This window comes from Apteryx mantelli, chromosome 23 (genome assembly GCF_036417845.1).
Source record: "Apteryx mantelli isolate bAptMan1 chromosome 23, bAptMan1.hap1, whole genome shotgun sequence".
Lineage (NCBI taxonomy): Eukaryota > Metazoa > Chordata > Aves > Apterygiformes > Apterygidae > Apteryx > Apteryx mantelli.
Window position 1 is genome coordinate 4,802,686 of NC_090000.1, and position 13,300 is coordinate 4,815,985.

At 52.4% G+C, this 13,300-nt stretch overlaps 1 protein-coding gene across 1 annotated transcript; it reads right to left on the reverse strand.

Moving 5' to 3' along the window:
- Positions 1-8,260: 8,260 nt before the first annotated feature.
- BSX (brain specific homeobox) lies at positions 8,261-10,483 on the reverse strand. Its single transcript, XM_067310288.1, has 3 exons — positions 10,222-10,483; positions 8,694-8,890; positions 8,261-8,506 (listed from the first exon to the last, which is right to left on the reverse strand). The coding sequence occupies exons 1-3, from the start codon at positions 10,481-10,483 to the stop codon at positions 8,261-8,263; spliced, it is 705 nt and encodes a 234-aa protein (XP_067166389.1).
- Positions 10,484-13,300: the final 2,817 nt, after the last annotated feature.

The following is a 13,300-nucleotide window of genomic DNA, read 5'->3' on the forward strand; positions in this document are numbered from 1 at the left end:
TGGAAGTAGGCTAACAGTGGAAAGGTAAGATGGGGAATAAAAGAGCATATCTTTGAAATGGCTCGGTCTTTATCCAGGTGCTTGAGATTTCTTGTTAAAGGTGAAGATAGAAATGAGTAAGATGTAACACATTTCTGGGTTAACCTTTCATTGGTTGGACACATCACAAGTTCCTGGAAAGATAATTTTCCAATAGTTGTACATTGAAGTCACATCACTAAGGGTATGATGTATATTATTGGAAAGGTCCTCTACCTTTCAAAGAGGTCTGGATGAGTTTGACCTGGATATTACATTTTTCCGTATGCCTCGATCCTCCTGAAATTGGGGACACAAAAGGATTTTTCCTTGACCCAAAACACATAGTCCAAAGGACTTTTGTTGATATTAATGATCTGCATCTCTCCACCATGGAAAAAGGACGTGTTCCTTCCTTTAAAGTCCTCCTGACCCACCTGAGAAACAGGAAGCTCTTCACCCTGTTGGTTGCTTCCCACCACACAAGCCGGGATGCTTTGCTTAATTAGACTGTCAGACTTTGCAGACAGTATATATCTTTGGGAGAAACCTGCAGAAGAAGTCTCCAAGCACGGAGAATGTTTGGGAGGTTGCAGGGGGAATGTTTTGCATATCAAAGTACAGCGGTGGACAGCGGCTGTGCAGCTTCTGGAACAGGACTGTCCTTTGCCTCCGTCTCCTTTCTCCTCCCTTGTGGGATTTATACACTTCAGCATTTGGTCCCTGATTGTAGAATATGCATGTTTGTGGTATGAGCCATCAAGGAAGGCCAGGTAAATGTTTCTGCCAGTTACTGCTTTTCTAGTTTTATTTTTAAACCGAATGGCAACACTTTGAAGCATTTCTGATTAGGGAACCTCAACTTGTTGTCTCTGCTTAAAAGTGATAATCCCCCCTTAATACAAACCTCAAGTACCTATTTTAATGAAACCTTCAGATGAATATCAAAGAGCTATTTACTCGTATCTAATATTTTAATTAGATTATATTTTCAATTTAACCCATTAAACCCCCTTTGATGATCTCCATGTTTAGTGTTTAGCCCCAGATGCTGAAGGTAATGAATATTGGACCTTTGATTTAACAAGAACTTCTGCCTTTCCAGCCTGACTCCCTTTGTATCCCCCTTTTTTATTTTCAGAGCTATAGAATTCAGTTAATTGAAGAAGTCTCTTACCACCACACATTAAGGAACCTAAATTAGCATCCCTTTTCTGATTAGAAAATGCAAGCAGAAATTTTCTCTTTGATCTGAGGATTGAGTTGAAGTAGGCAACAGCCCCCTGAAAATGAGCTGATGGCCTTATTATTTGGCTGACATGCAGATGCGTCCATGTGGTGCAAAATGCTTAATGTCTTAATTGATCACCTTCCTCCCTATCTGTCATCCTACTACCTTTTAGAGCTCCCATAAATTAGGATGATCTTTGTGGGTGGGTGCTTTTTCTTAAAAAAAAAAAAAAAAAAAAAAAAAAAAAAAAAAAAAAAAAAAAAAAAAAAAAAAAAAAAAAACACCACTCTTAGGAAACATTAAAAAAACAGCTCTACCCATGCTAAACTTCTATTAGCAAGCCATATATCATTTATATGATGCTGCTTTTGGCAGGGGAGAGGAAGGGGTAGATTTGAAGAAGAAAAAAAAAAAAGACACTGATCATGATCATCTCAGAAACCATTTGGAAAGGTCTGTATTTTTCCCCCAGGAAAAGACATTATTTGCAGCATATGTGCAAAGAAAATCTTTTGATCTACCTCAATACTAATGCAAATTCTTCCTGCACCTAACAGATAGGGTGGCACAAAAAGGGACCATACAAGTAAATGATGAGCATCCATCTGCTTAAAAGCAAAGGGCAAAACTTAATGTCTTCCGAATTAGGAAGACAAGGAATTTAAATAAGAAATAGGCCTCGAGGTTTGCATTAAGTATTCAGGGAGAGATTTAGTTGGAGTAGAACCTGCCTGCCATAGTCCCATGGCTGCAGCACAGCTATGCGCAGGGCGCAGCGTTACTCACCATGAGCACAAGCCCCACAGTCAGGCTTTCATACAGCTCTTGTTTGCATCTCTAAGATGGTGCCACCTCTGAGGGGCAGAAACACATCTGCATACACCACGTAGTGGAAGCGCTCAACATTAGTTTGGACCGCCCCTTGTAGTGCAGCCTTAGCATTCTTAACATTTTATATTCAAGAAGTGTAGAAGCTGAGACAAATAGTTGTTGTCAAGTCAGGAGGGCATACTGGGCTAGCTTGTATGTCGCTGATGGACAACAGCATTTTCATCTTTCATAATACCAGTACCAAAGAAGAGAGACATTGATGCCATCAAATATCATGTCACTAGTCAACCTTCTGAAAATGAGATCTTCTGAGGTATTGAGACTTGCCTTTAAGAGACGTCACCCTAACATGGAGGTTGTAATGAAAGCTAATACCTGATTCCCACATTCCCCTTCCTCCTGAAAGTATGGGACCATCTGCCTGAGCACAAATAACTGCCTCCTGTGACACAGTCCCATCATGATCTCACCAGCAAAGTGCCAGAGCAAAGAGGAGAAAGAGGAATGCTGCCAACTCAGAGGAGCGAAGGGGGAGTGCAGCTCTCCATTTGCTCCCTTCACACTCCCTTTTTAACTGGAGCAGAGCGATCACGCAAACAGCAGCACCCAGCCTGGAGTGGGGAGAGAAGGAGCAGACGTCCAGGAGCTCCAGGCAGTAAGAGGAGGATACAAGTATCAGTGGTCCTGTGGTACCTCCAATGTTGAGGACTTGGGGTCAGTTTTATTTAGAATCACAGTGCTACTGTAATACCATCACCATCATGTTCATTTCAAAGATACTCGAAGATTTAAGTCCTCTTCCCACCAGCTTCCCCTCAAAGTGTGTTCACCAGTGTGAACAGCTGGCTCCTAGGCTGCTAACTATGAGGAAAATACATTCTTTCATCACTTAAAAACATAAAATAAGGCACGAACCCAAGAGCCACATCCCGTCATTACAGCCCCAAAGCCAAATTGTCCAAGATGAGGACTGAAAAACAGCTGAGAACATGTCCAATTCCCCCAGTCACTGAATACTTCCAATAAGCATCAATCTATACTGTCCAAACAGCACACAAACCAAGCATTTGGTCATTGATCATCTCCCTTTAGGGACCAATTCTGCAGTAAATTATAATAGCACAAAGAATATGCCTTTTTCTCCCCCTGTTGTTCAAACCTAAGCACTCTCTATGCGAGAATAAGCAGGCATGTGATGAAAGGACCAACTCAGGTGACTGCTTCCAGTCTGACTGCTTCCGTGATAGGAGAAACAGCTCTAGATGCAGAAAATCACAGTGATAGGTAAATGCAGACAATCTCCACTGGTGACAGCTGGCAGGGGTGAGTTAAAGCAGCCTGCCTTACACAAGAGCCTGCTTTGAACGGAAGTGATACTGAGCCAAAAACCCGGATAGACCAGATGCTAAAAAAGCATGCAGCAGCTCAACAAGAGCTTTGCATAATTGTGAGTGCAGAGCAGGCAGCTGCAGGTAATACCACAGGGCTAGTTTTTTGTGTGTCACTAGGAACACTTAAGTGTTTGTGTCCCATAGCCACAGCAAAGCCAGCATGTAGCATGGTACTGGAGAATATGGAGTCTTTACTTGGGAAAGCAATTTGAGTAGTTGCAGCAACAGCGGAAGAAAGTGAGGAACAGAATTCAGGCCGCTTGCCTGTGCTCCTGGCGTTTCAGAAACCTGTAGCATCACGAGTTAACTCATTACCATGAGTTAAGCCCAGCTTCCTCCTTGAAAGACTAGCTGTACCCTAGCAGGTAGAAAAAACACCACAGTCTGCTGTGGGATCACTCTTTCTTCTCTTAAACACATGCTTTATATCCTTCTGCCTTCGTCACCAGATAAAACATATTGCTACTGCATGAATATAGACTCCATCAGTAGCTGTAGCTACCCCGTGCACCAGCCTGTCCTTCGACTGATCAAGCCTTTCTCTCTTTAAGTGCTGCACCTGTCCTTGCATTTTGTTCTTTCTGTGTAGCACAGATGCAAAGTCTGTAGAGCGTTCCCAGTAACTAAGTTTATCCTCATTTTCATTGTAGAGCACATTAGAGACTTCAGAGCTAGTTGCTCAGAGCTAGAAGCAAACAACAGTCCCTAGGACCTCTGACCAGCCTTTCCAATCATGCCATTCCCACCTGGGACTCTAACATGAGAGCTTTGATACAATTCCAACAGGCAATGGAACTAGAAATGTTTCTTCCAAGCTTATCATGGCTTAGTTTAAATCACTTAGAAACCAGATTAATCCAAGACAGAAATAAGCCCCTTTTTAAGCCTAGTAGGAGCAGCCAGGCAGGAGTCTGCAGTTAATTAAGGTGATGCTGTTTGTTACTGTGACTAGGGAGGAAGACCAACGTCATCATTTCGGGAAACTGCAACGCTCGCGAGATCACAGAGCTGTAGTCAGCATTGTATTTGTACCCACCTGTCCTGCCCCTGGCCCTCCTCATGGCCCACACCTGCAGAAACTGCTTCAGAGACTCACAGAAAGAAATACACTCAATTCATACACTAAATTTGCTTCGCTAGCAAAGACGAGAAAGAAACAGAGGAAATAGTAGAAGCATTTCACATAGCTCACGCAATGACTGCATCACTTTCTAGGCCCGGCCATAAATTTACAGCTTCACCGAGTGACAATCCATGGCACTCTCAGGGCTGACACCACACCTCTGTTTGATGGCAGTACTTTGCAAATGGTCCTCTCTTCAGCTGCCCATGCAGTCTGCACATCTGAACTGCTTTTACCTAGCTCTGGCCATAGAAAGAAAAAAACTTGGGTTGGAACCTCTTTTCTGCCTCATAAAAGTTAGAAATGTCAAGGGGAGCATAGGGTAAAATGCTCCAAGTAAAAGCAAAAAATCATGGGAAGGTTTTACAGACTGATTTTTGATTTTCTTTAATAAAAACAACCAACATTTACCACTGAAATATAAATTAAACAAACATGATTTCATTTCAGAAAGCACAGAGAAAAATCTGTAATAACAGATAACAGCCCTTCGCCATTACCCGTGAGGCTCAGGGCACGCCGCTGCAGCATCTGCTGTGGGAGCTGCGCTGGGGTGCATGTTTCGCATTTTGCATCTGTCATTGAGGCTGCTAGCAACAGTGGCTTTGGTTTTAAATATGACGGTAATTTTAAATGTTAGTCGAGGTGCCTGGCACTGCAGGGAGGTGAAAGGGAAGGTGGGGGGTCTGTGGTTTGGGGGTTTTTTTGAACATCAGCATAACTGCACTGTGCCTGAAGAGGGAAGTTGCTGCACAGGCAGGGGAGAGGCAGCAGAGAATCGCGTTACCTGGTTCATTTTCTGCTGCTTCCTTAAAGACCTTGTATCTCCTGAGTGGGATAACGCTGGTGGCAAAGGGGAAGGGGATCTTCGTGATGCCTCCACTCTCCAGACAAACTGGAGCACAGGGACCGAGGCAAGGGGACCTTTGGGCTTTGCTGCCACAGCCTCGCTTGCTGTCATCCACGGTGTCATCAGGGCTGTGGCAGGGGCAAGGCCATGCTCTGCCACCCGTTGAGCCCCTGTGACAGGCTGCAGGAGAGCCCTGGGCTGCAGAGCACCTTCCTGGACACGCATCCGGTGTCTGCACCCAGATCCCGGCATCCTTCCTTCCCTCAGAAGCTACCTCATGGCCACAAGTATCACTGACCCCCAGGCGTGCAAATGCCCCCAGCCCTGCTATTGCAATGGGGATAAGCACCAGTTTGGGGGGCGTTTGGGGCAATGGGAACCTACTTGCTTGCGCTGCCCTCGAGAGCCCTCTAAGCACATTCGAGAAGCCGAGCGTGGCAGTGCCAGGTGACCAGCACCGCAGCCCTCCTGCCATCCGCTACTCGCCTGGCAAAGGAGCCGTGTAAGCACGCAACGAAGACAAGGTTGCCTTTGTGTGCCTGCCCCGTAACTTGTGTCTGCTGTGCCTCTCCATCAGTCTGGGGCTTTCTCCTGCCTTTTTTCTGCATATTCTCTCCAGATCACAGTACGTTTACATGCCTCTGTTTTCAATAATAATAATAGAAAGAATGAAAAGTTCTCCCGACAAGCAAAAGGAAGCACACACAAATGTAAAAGAAACTGGGTATCTAATATCCCTTTCATTCAGGTGGGTTCTTTTTTTATTTGCTTTTTTTTTTTTTTTTTTTTTTTTTAAGATTACATCTTTGTACTTGCTTGTAATATTCTGTCTCTCTAAGCTAAAAGGATTTTTCCCAGGTTTCTCTCAATACTTCGCTGCCCCATCCTGTCGCACGCAAGCCGAGTCCCCGCGAGTGAGTCATGTGCAGCGAGGGACCCTCCTCGCAGCCGCGCGCGATCGGCCCGGCCGGGGCCGACACGGCTCCAGCACCGCACGCTGCGGGGAACGGTGCCGCCAGATGTGGCCAGAAAAAATTGTCCTGGAAATAGCACGGTAGAGCTGCTCGTTTGAATCACTTTTAATAGTTCCTACTTAAATTCACTGACAATCGACACGTAGCAAAACGAACAAAATACTTGGTGGGCGACCAGGTACCGACGCAGCCGGAGGACTCCATCAAATGAAAGGTTTTTCAAAGCAGTTCCCGACACCTCCCCTCCTCCCGCCACGGGTTAGGGGTTGCGAGGAGGAAAGAGCCCCGGGGCTGGGAGAAGCGTTTCCAGCCAGGGATGCGGCAAAGCGAAATGTCCTGCCATCCCCTGGGCTTATTTCTCGGTGCTGCTTCAAACCCCAGCGAGGCTGGAGGGGGAGATCGAGTGGGTTTCGCTTCTGAATCAGAATTTTTAGGGAGACGGGTCGCGTTGTAGCAAAATTTGGTGACAAAAATTATTGTCCTGTAAGTTTTTATAAACATTATATAAAAGACAACTAGCCATTTTCTGGATAGAGTGACAGGTTCCCCCCCCCTCCAGCGTGGGATCTTTATTTTACGTGTACCGCAAACCCACGAAAGGGAAGGGAACACACACGTTTCAATCGTCTGTGCTTTGTACATTAAGCAGGGACTCATTTTCCTTCACTAAACCGCGTGTCCCACAGTCCAAAATGCCCTGAAAAGTGCTAACGACACTGAACAACCAAATCAACCTCCCGTTAAAAACAAACAAACAAAAAAAGAAATTAAATAACCTAACGAGACCCCGACATGCCACCGGGTCGCTGGCGCAGCGGGGGCTGCCCAGACATTTCGGCAAGCACAGCCCCTCCTCGAGGGAGGCCCCAGCCCTCCCCGGGCGCTGCGGAGCCCCCGCGGCGCCCCCAGCACCCTTGCCGGCCACCAGCTCACCCCAGAAAAATCTTCATTTACCTGGAAATGGAAACCATTTCCCTGGCGGGAGGATAAAGGCAAAGCGAGCGGGGAGCACGCGTGGTGGCTGGTGTTTCTAGCTGTGATACGGAGGGGGAACAGCCCGGCTTGGCTTGGCGTTAGGGGCAGCTTGTAGGCGCGGGGGGAAACACGAAAAAAAGCTGGGACGAGCTCGGGGGGGCTCTTTAAGGGAAAAAGAAAAATATCCTGAAAGTGATTCACACCTGGAAACCCTGAAGGAATCATGCTGATGATGCAGGTGGTTCTCCAAGCTGCAGAAAATCTCTGTCGCTTAGCCGGGGTTGTGGTTGTGCCGGCAACCCCTGGAAGGATCCAGTTGTTGGGGATGCTCCCCGCGCCCCTTCCCCAGATCGGAACGGAATAAATGTTCGGGTCCGTCTTACCTGCTTCTGTGGCGGCCGTTTCTGCCGTTCGTTTTCTGAGCGCGGGCGTTTCGCGGCAGCTCTGCCCGGAGCCGCCGCGCCCCGCGGGGAGGCGGCGGGCACCTCGGCGCCGCGCTCGGCAACCGCGACACGGCGGCGGGGACGCGTTTATTTACACCGCGGAAAGTTCGGGGAACGGGGAAAAGTCAAGTGTTTCGAATGGAAGCGGGAGGCTGGAAGGAAACTCGCCCCCCACCTTTTATTATTATTATTATTATTATTATTATTATTATTATTATTAATTTTGGCTCTCCCCAAGGGGGTTCCCGGGCAGAGCTCGGGCCGGGGGCGGCGCCGCCGCCGCTCTTGTCCCCGCGCCCTCCCCGCACCGGACCCGCTTCCCTCCGGGCGGCGGCACCAGCGGGGCCGGGGGCGACTCGTGGGGCCGGGGCTGCGCTAAGCTGCCCCGCGGCGGGAGGCGAGGCCGGGCCGGGCGCCGGCGCTCCTAGAGGCGGTGAGGGGCGGCGCAGAGGTCCCCCTCCTCCAGGACGTCCACCTCGTCCTCGGGGTCCTGCAGCAGGAAGGGGCCGGCGGGGCCCTTGCGGGGCTCGGCGGCGGCCGCCTCGGGCAGCTCGGGCTCGGGGGAGCTCTGCTCCCGGCTCTCCTCGCCGCCCGGGTGCTTGGGGTCGTCCTGGCTTTTCCTCAGCTGCTTTTTGTGCTTCATGCGCCGGTTCTGGAACCAGGTTTTCACCTGGGAGAGGGGGGGAAAGAACGGAATAGAATAGAATAGAATAGAATAGAATAGAATAGAATAGAATAGAATAGAATAGAATAGAATAGAAGGGATGGCCGCAGGGGGTTGGGGACAGACCCCGGAGCCCCGTCGCCGGGGGGATGGGCGCCGGCCCCCGCTCCCCGCGGCGGGCCCTGGCCGGTACCTGGGTCTCGGAGAGGCTGAGGGCCGTGGCCAGCTCCACCCGCTCGGGGGTGGAGAGGTAGCGCTGGATCTCAAACCTCTTCTCCAGGCCGGAGAGCTGCGAGTCGGAGAAGACGGTGCGGGCTTTGCGGCGGCGGCAGTGCTTCCCGGGCAGCTCGGCGTGAGCGTGGTGCTGGAAGAGGGCTGGCACCGGCACTCCTGCAGCGGGGACACACGGCAGACACCCGGCATGTGGCTGCGACCTGCCGGGAGCCAGCGGCGCCCGGAGCGGGGCAGCGGCGCGCAGCGCTCCGCGGGCGCGGTGCCCCCAGCCGGGCCGGGGCCCGGAGCCCGCGCTGGACGCGGCCCTGGGTTTTCCCCCCTGCCCCTGTCCCTGCCTGCGTGGATTTGTTGTTGTTGTTGTTGCTGTTGCTTTTTTGAGACCGTTTTTATCTGTTTGGTTCTGGAGGTCTTTTTGCGCGGGGCTTTGCGAGGCGTTTCGCCCCACGCAGCAGCCACGCGAGGCGAAGCGCGGCGCGGGCAGGGCTGACGGCCTTCCCAGCGCGGCCGGGGCGGGCAGGGATGGTAAAGCGATAGTCCCCCGCCCCGTAATTAAACGAAAACGAAATGAACGCAGAAAAACGGGGGAGCCGCGGAAGAGGCCGGGAGGAGAGCGGGCAGGGCAAGCGCAGTCCTTGCACCTCCGCTCTCGCTCCCTCCTCTGCGCGCAACTTTCGCTGCCGGCTGGGAAACTTGGCGGAGCCGCTTTCCTTCCGCACTGATGCCCCAGCGCAAGGGAGGGGGCTGCAGGGCAGGGCTGCCCGCGGCTCCCCCGGCCGGCAGCTCCCCGGGGCCCGCGGCTCCCGCCGGGCACGGAGCAAAGCGGCGCCCGAGCCGCCCGCCGGGCGCAGGGAGCCTCTGCCAGCGCCGGCGAAGGCACCAGCCAGGGCCCCGGCCCTGCTGCGGGAAGTGGAAAAGCGAATCCGTCAGCCAGGCCGTCGTCTGGAGGGACTTAAACGGTGCAAGAAAAAAAGAAATATTACCCTGGTTCCCCCCCCCCAAATAATAATAATAATAATAATAATAATAATAATAATAATAATAAATCAAACCAACCAAAGCAGCGCTTGATTTATCCGTGCAGACACGGAGAGGGAAATCCTGGCGCCGCCGGGCTCAAGGTCTCGGCTGACCGAGTAAAGAAAAGCGGCCTCGCAGCGGAAGCAGCCGGGGAAGAAGCGCCGCGGCCCCGTCGCGGCGCGTGTCCGGCCCCACGCGAGCGGCGCGCGGCGGCACCCGGGGCTCGGGCGCTGCGACCCGACGCCTGCAGAGCGGGCCGGACCCACGCGCGACGGCGCGGGCCGTGTCAGCGCCGGGCGCGGAAAGGGAAAGGTGCCGCGCAGCCTAACGCTGCTGGTGTCTCCCCGCCGGAGCGCGCCCCGCGCGGCGCTGCGACCTCCGCTCCGCACCGCGTTTCCCGCGTGGGCGCCTCCCGGCCGCCCAAACCCGCGGGCTGCGGCTGCAGGGAGCGCGGGCAGCCCCGCACTTACCCGAGGCGGTGAGGAAGTAGGGGTGGTGGTGCTCCGGCTTGTGCAGGGCAGGGTGCGGGTGCGGCGCCAGGAGGGTCGGGGTTGGCATCAGGGGGTACCCATAGTCCAAGAGAGGGACGCGGGAGGCTAAGGAGCCGGCGAAGTGCTCGGGGGGCACCTCCCGCAAAGGCTTGGGCTTGTGGAGCAAAATATCCTCGATGAAGAAGGAAGTGGGCCGCGGCGCCGAGACGGGGTGCACGGGCGAGGTGAAGTTGAGGTTCATTTCGGGTGCAACCCCCCCCCACCACCACCCCCGGCAGGCAGCGGCGAAGGGAGCGAGCCGGGCTGCGGGCTCGCTGCCGGCGGAGAGCTGGCGGCCGGCTGCACCTCCCGGGGAAAAATAAATAGATAGATAGACAGATAAATAAATAAATAAATAAATAAGTTCTAAAAAATATAATACTAATAATTAATAATAATGCCCCCAGCCGCAAACGGACCGAAACAGCCCCGCCGCCGGGAAGAGCCAGGGGATGCGAGGCGGGCGGGCTGGGGCTGCGCGGGGAGATGCGCGCCTTTGAGGCGCCGTGGGAAAGGGGCTCTCCAGCGAGCCAATCGCCATCGGGCGGGCGGGGGCAGCGGCCCCGCGGGCCACCCAAATTACGGCGGCGGCGCGGAGGGGGCGCGGAGGTCCCGCGCTGCCGCCCCGGCCCCGCGGTTCCCACGCGCCCGGCAGCCTCCTCCCCCCCCCGCTGCGCGCCGCCCCGAGCAGCGCCCCGAGGCCTCAGCCCCCGCGGGAGCGCTTTTTTTTTCTTTTCCTTGTCATTTCCCAAAACATAAGTTTTTTTAAACAACCAACAACTTTGGGGAAAAAAAAATTAATTGCGCCTTTCCGACCTGTCCCACACTTCACACCTAACTTGTTCCCGTGCACCAGTCCCTGCAGGCAGCTCGCGCTTTTCGGCTCAGGTTATTATTACCCCTTTGGGGTTTTGTTCCCATCAACTCCCCACTCAGTGTTGTGCTAACACTTTTCTCCTTTTTTTTTTTTTTTCCGGTCTTTCCTCTGTTTGTCTTTCTTTTTTTTCTTTTTTTTTTTCTAATCTGTAACATTCATTTCCCCGGAGTCAATTTGCTAAAATGAGGGTGATATACCACATCATAGCCGAGATAATTTCGGTTCGCATCTCAGAAAATTGCTCTAATTATTTATGTTAAACTCAGGGAAATTAAAAGAAGGCACTTCTCCTTCATCTCCTGATTTTAAGCTCTAATTTGTTGAAATCGAGTTGTCATCACAATTCCAATCACTACCGTTAATAGTAAAAGTGTTCTAATAGAGCCAGAATTCTCGCAACCCATGCTATTAGATAATTAGGAAAGATGTTAGAAAGGCAAGTGCTAATCCTTGGGCGCACGGACAGCATTTCCATCTGATCCAGCAGGTAGAACAAATTAATTACCAGAATCAATTAGTCCTAAAAGTACAGTTCTCCAGGAAGTGTAAGCCATGTCTTCCATATGGATGAGCTGGTAAATGGTAAATAGATGAGAAAAACCTTTAAAAGAATAGAAATGGCAATCGTCCTGTTTTAATGAATCTGGAACTCGAGGCGCACGAGTTTTCTAATGTTACCTGCTATTCTCCGCGGCGGCGGGCGCCTCTCGTTAGCGCGTAATTAAGCGTGTGTGTCAAGTGCGCACGTATGTGCGGGCGCAGACACGCCAGGACCAGCGCACGCCATCCGCAGGAGGGTGCGGATTTGGGCAACACACCATCACCCCTCTCCTGGCCACGACAAAGGGAGCGGATCAGTTCGCGTCCAGCTCTGTTTTTAAGGAAAAAAAAAAAAAAAAAGTAGTTACAATGCCGGTGGTAGCTGTTAAAATAGACATGGCTGGCGTGCCTCCTTTAGCAGTTCAAAAGCTCATAAGCTGAGGTAGCAGGGAGCTCTCTGCATGGCCAGGTAAATCTGCAGGAGTATTTTTCGGTGCAGATCCGCAGTGGATATTACCACCCGCACGCAGCTGGCACACGGGCGTCGCCCACCCGCGGGCGCGCACCGCCGTGCGTTGCACACCGCAGCGCGCACACGCGGGCGTGCAAAGTGTGCATGCAGGTGCCAAGGCTGCACCGAGGCAGGTGCACTTATACGTGCAGTTACGGAGCGGGCAGAGCTGCAGGAAGGGCTGGCGGCAGCCCGCGGGGAGGCTGCGCGCGCTGCGCGGGGGCCGGCGGAGGCAGCGCGCCCCGCGGAGCCGCCTCTCTCCGCGCTGCCGGCAAAACTCCCGCTTTTTGTCCGCGGAGGGGGAAAAAAAATTAATAAAAAAAATCTGTTCCAGCGTCCCCTCCTGAAACGCCCCTCTCTGCACCGGCCCGGGGCTGCGGCCGCCGGTTAAAACACGAGCAGCCTAACAACTTTCTCTTAGGAGCAAATGAGCAGGCAAATGAATTAACGGTGATGAAACGGGTCTAATGCCCAAGTTGTTAATGGAGGGAGCGCAGGCAGGGGCGGGTAAGCCGCTTGACTAGCCATTTCATCAGATGAAATTGCTTCTCAGCGAGGGCTGAGGCTTTACTCATCGGTTGTGTATATATATATATATTATTTATTTATTTATTTATTTATTTTAAGACGATCCGAAAGATTAAAGACACGTTACTGCGGCCAGATCGGGCCCCAGCTTTAGGACTCAGCCAAGAGCTTATTGCCTGACAACGGCATGGAGAGGGACTGCATTTCGGAGCCTCCTTTTATTTAGGATAGAGCTGGGGAGGAGGGACCTGGGCCGGTTTATCAGCGCTTCCTTGCAGCAGCAGCGGCAAAACCAAACGCGCGGTCGGGCCGTGCCGCTTCCTTAGGGCCCCGCAGCCTCACGCCGGGGCTAAATCACGGGCAACCCGCAGAGCTGATCCCCCGGCTGCGGAAAAGCCCCCCGAGGGCGAAGTAACCCCCAGCCGGGCGAGGACCCCCGCGCTGCAGTCCGCACTCGCGGGGGGGTTGGCAATTCACCGTGAGCAAACCCGGCTGGTCCGACCTACTTTTCACGCCCAAACCCGGTCCCGTTTGCTGCCAAAGTCGCGGGTGACTCGGCTCTG

Bases quoted from the DNA above. Each gene is read 5' to 3' on its own strand.
- BSX (XM_067310288.1), bottom strand. From the start codon at position 10,483: ATGAACCTCAACTTCACCTCGCCCGTGCACCCCGTCTCGGCGCCGCGG. The intron at 8,891-10,221 runs GTAAGTGCGGGG...TCCCCGCTGCAG, and splicing joins CTACTTCCTCACCGCCTCGG to GAGTGCCGGTGCCAGCCCTC. The intron at 8,507-8,693 runs GTACCGGCCAGG...CCCCTCTCCCAG, and splicing joins TCAGCCTCTCCGAGACCCAG to GTGAAAACCTGGTTCCAGAA.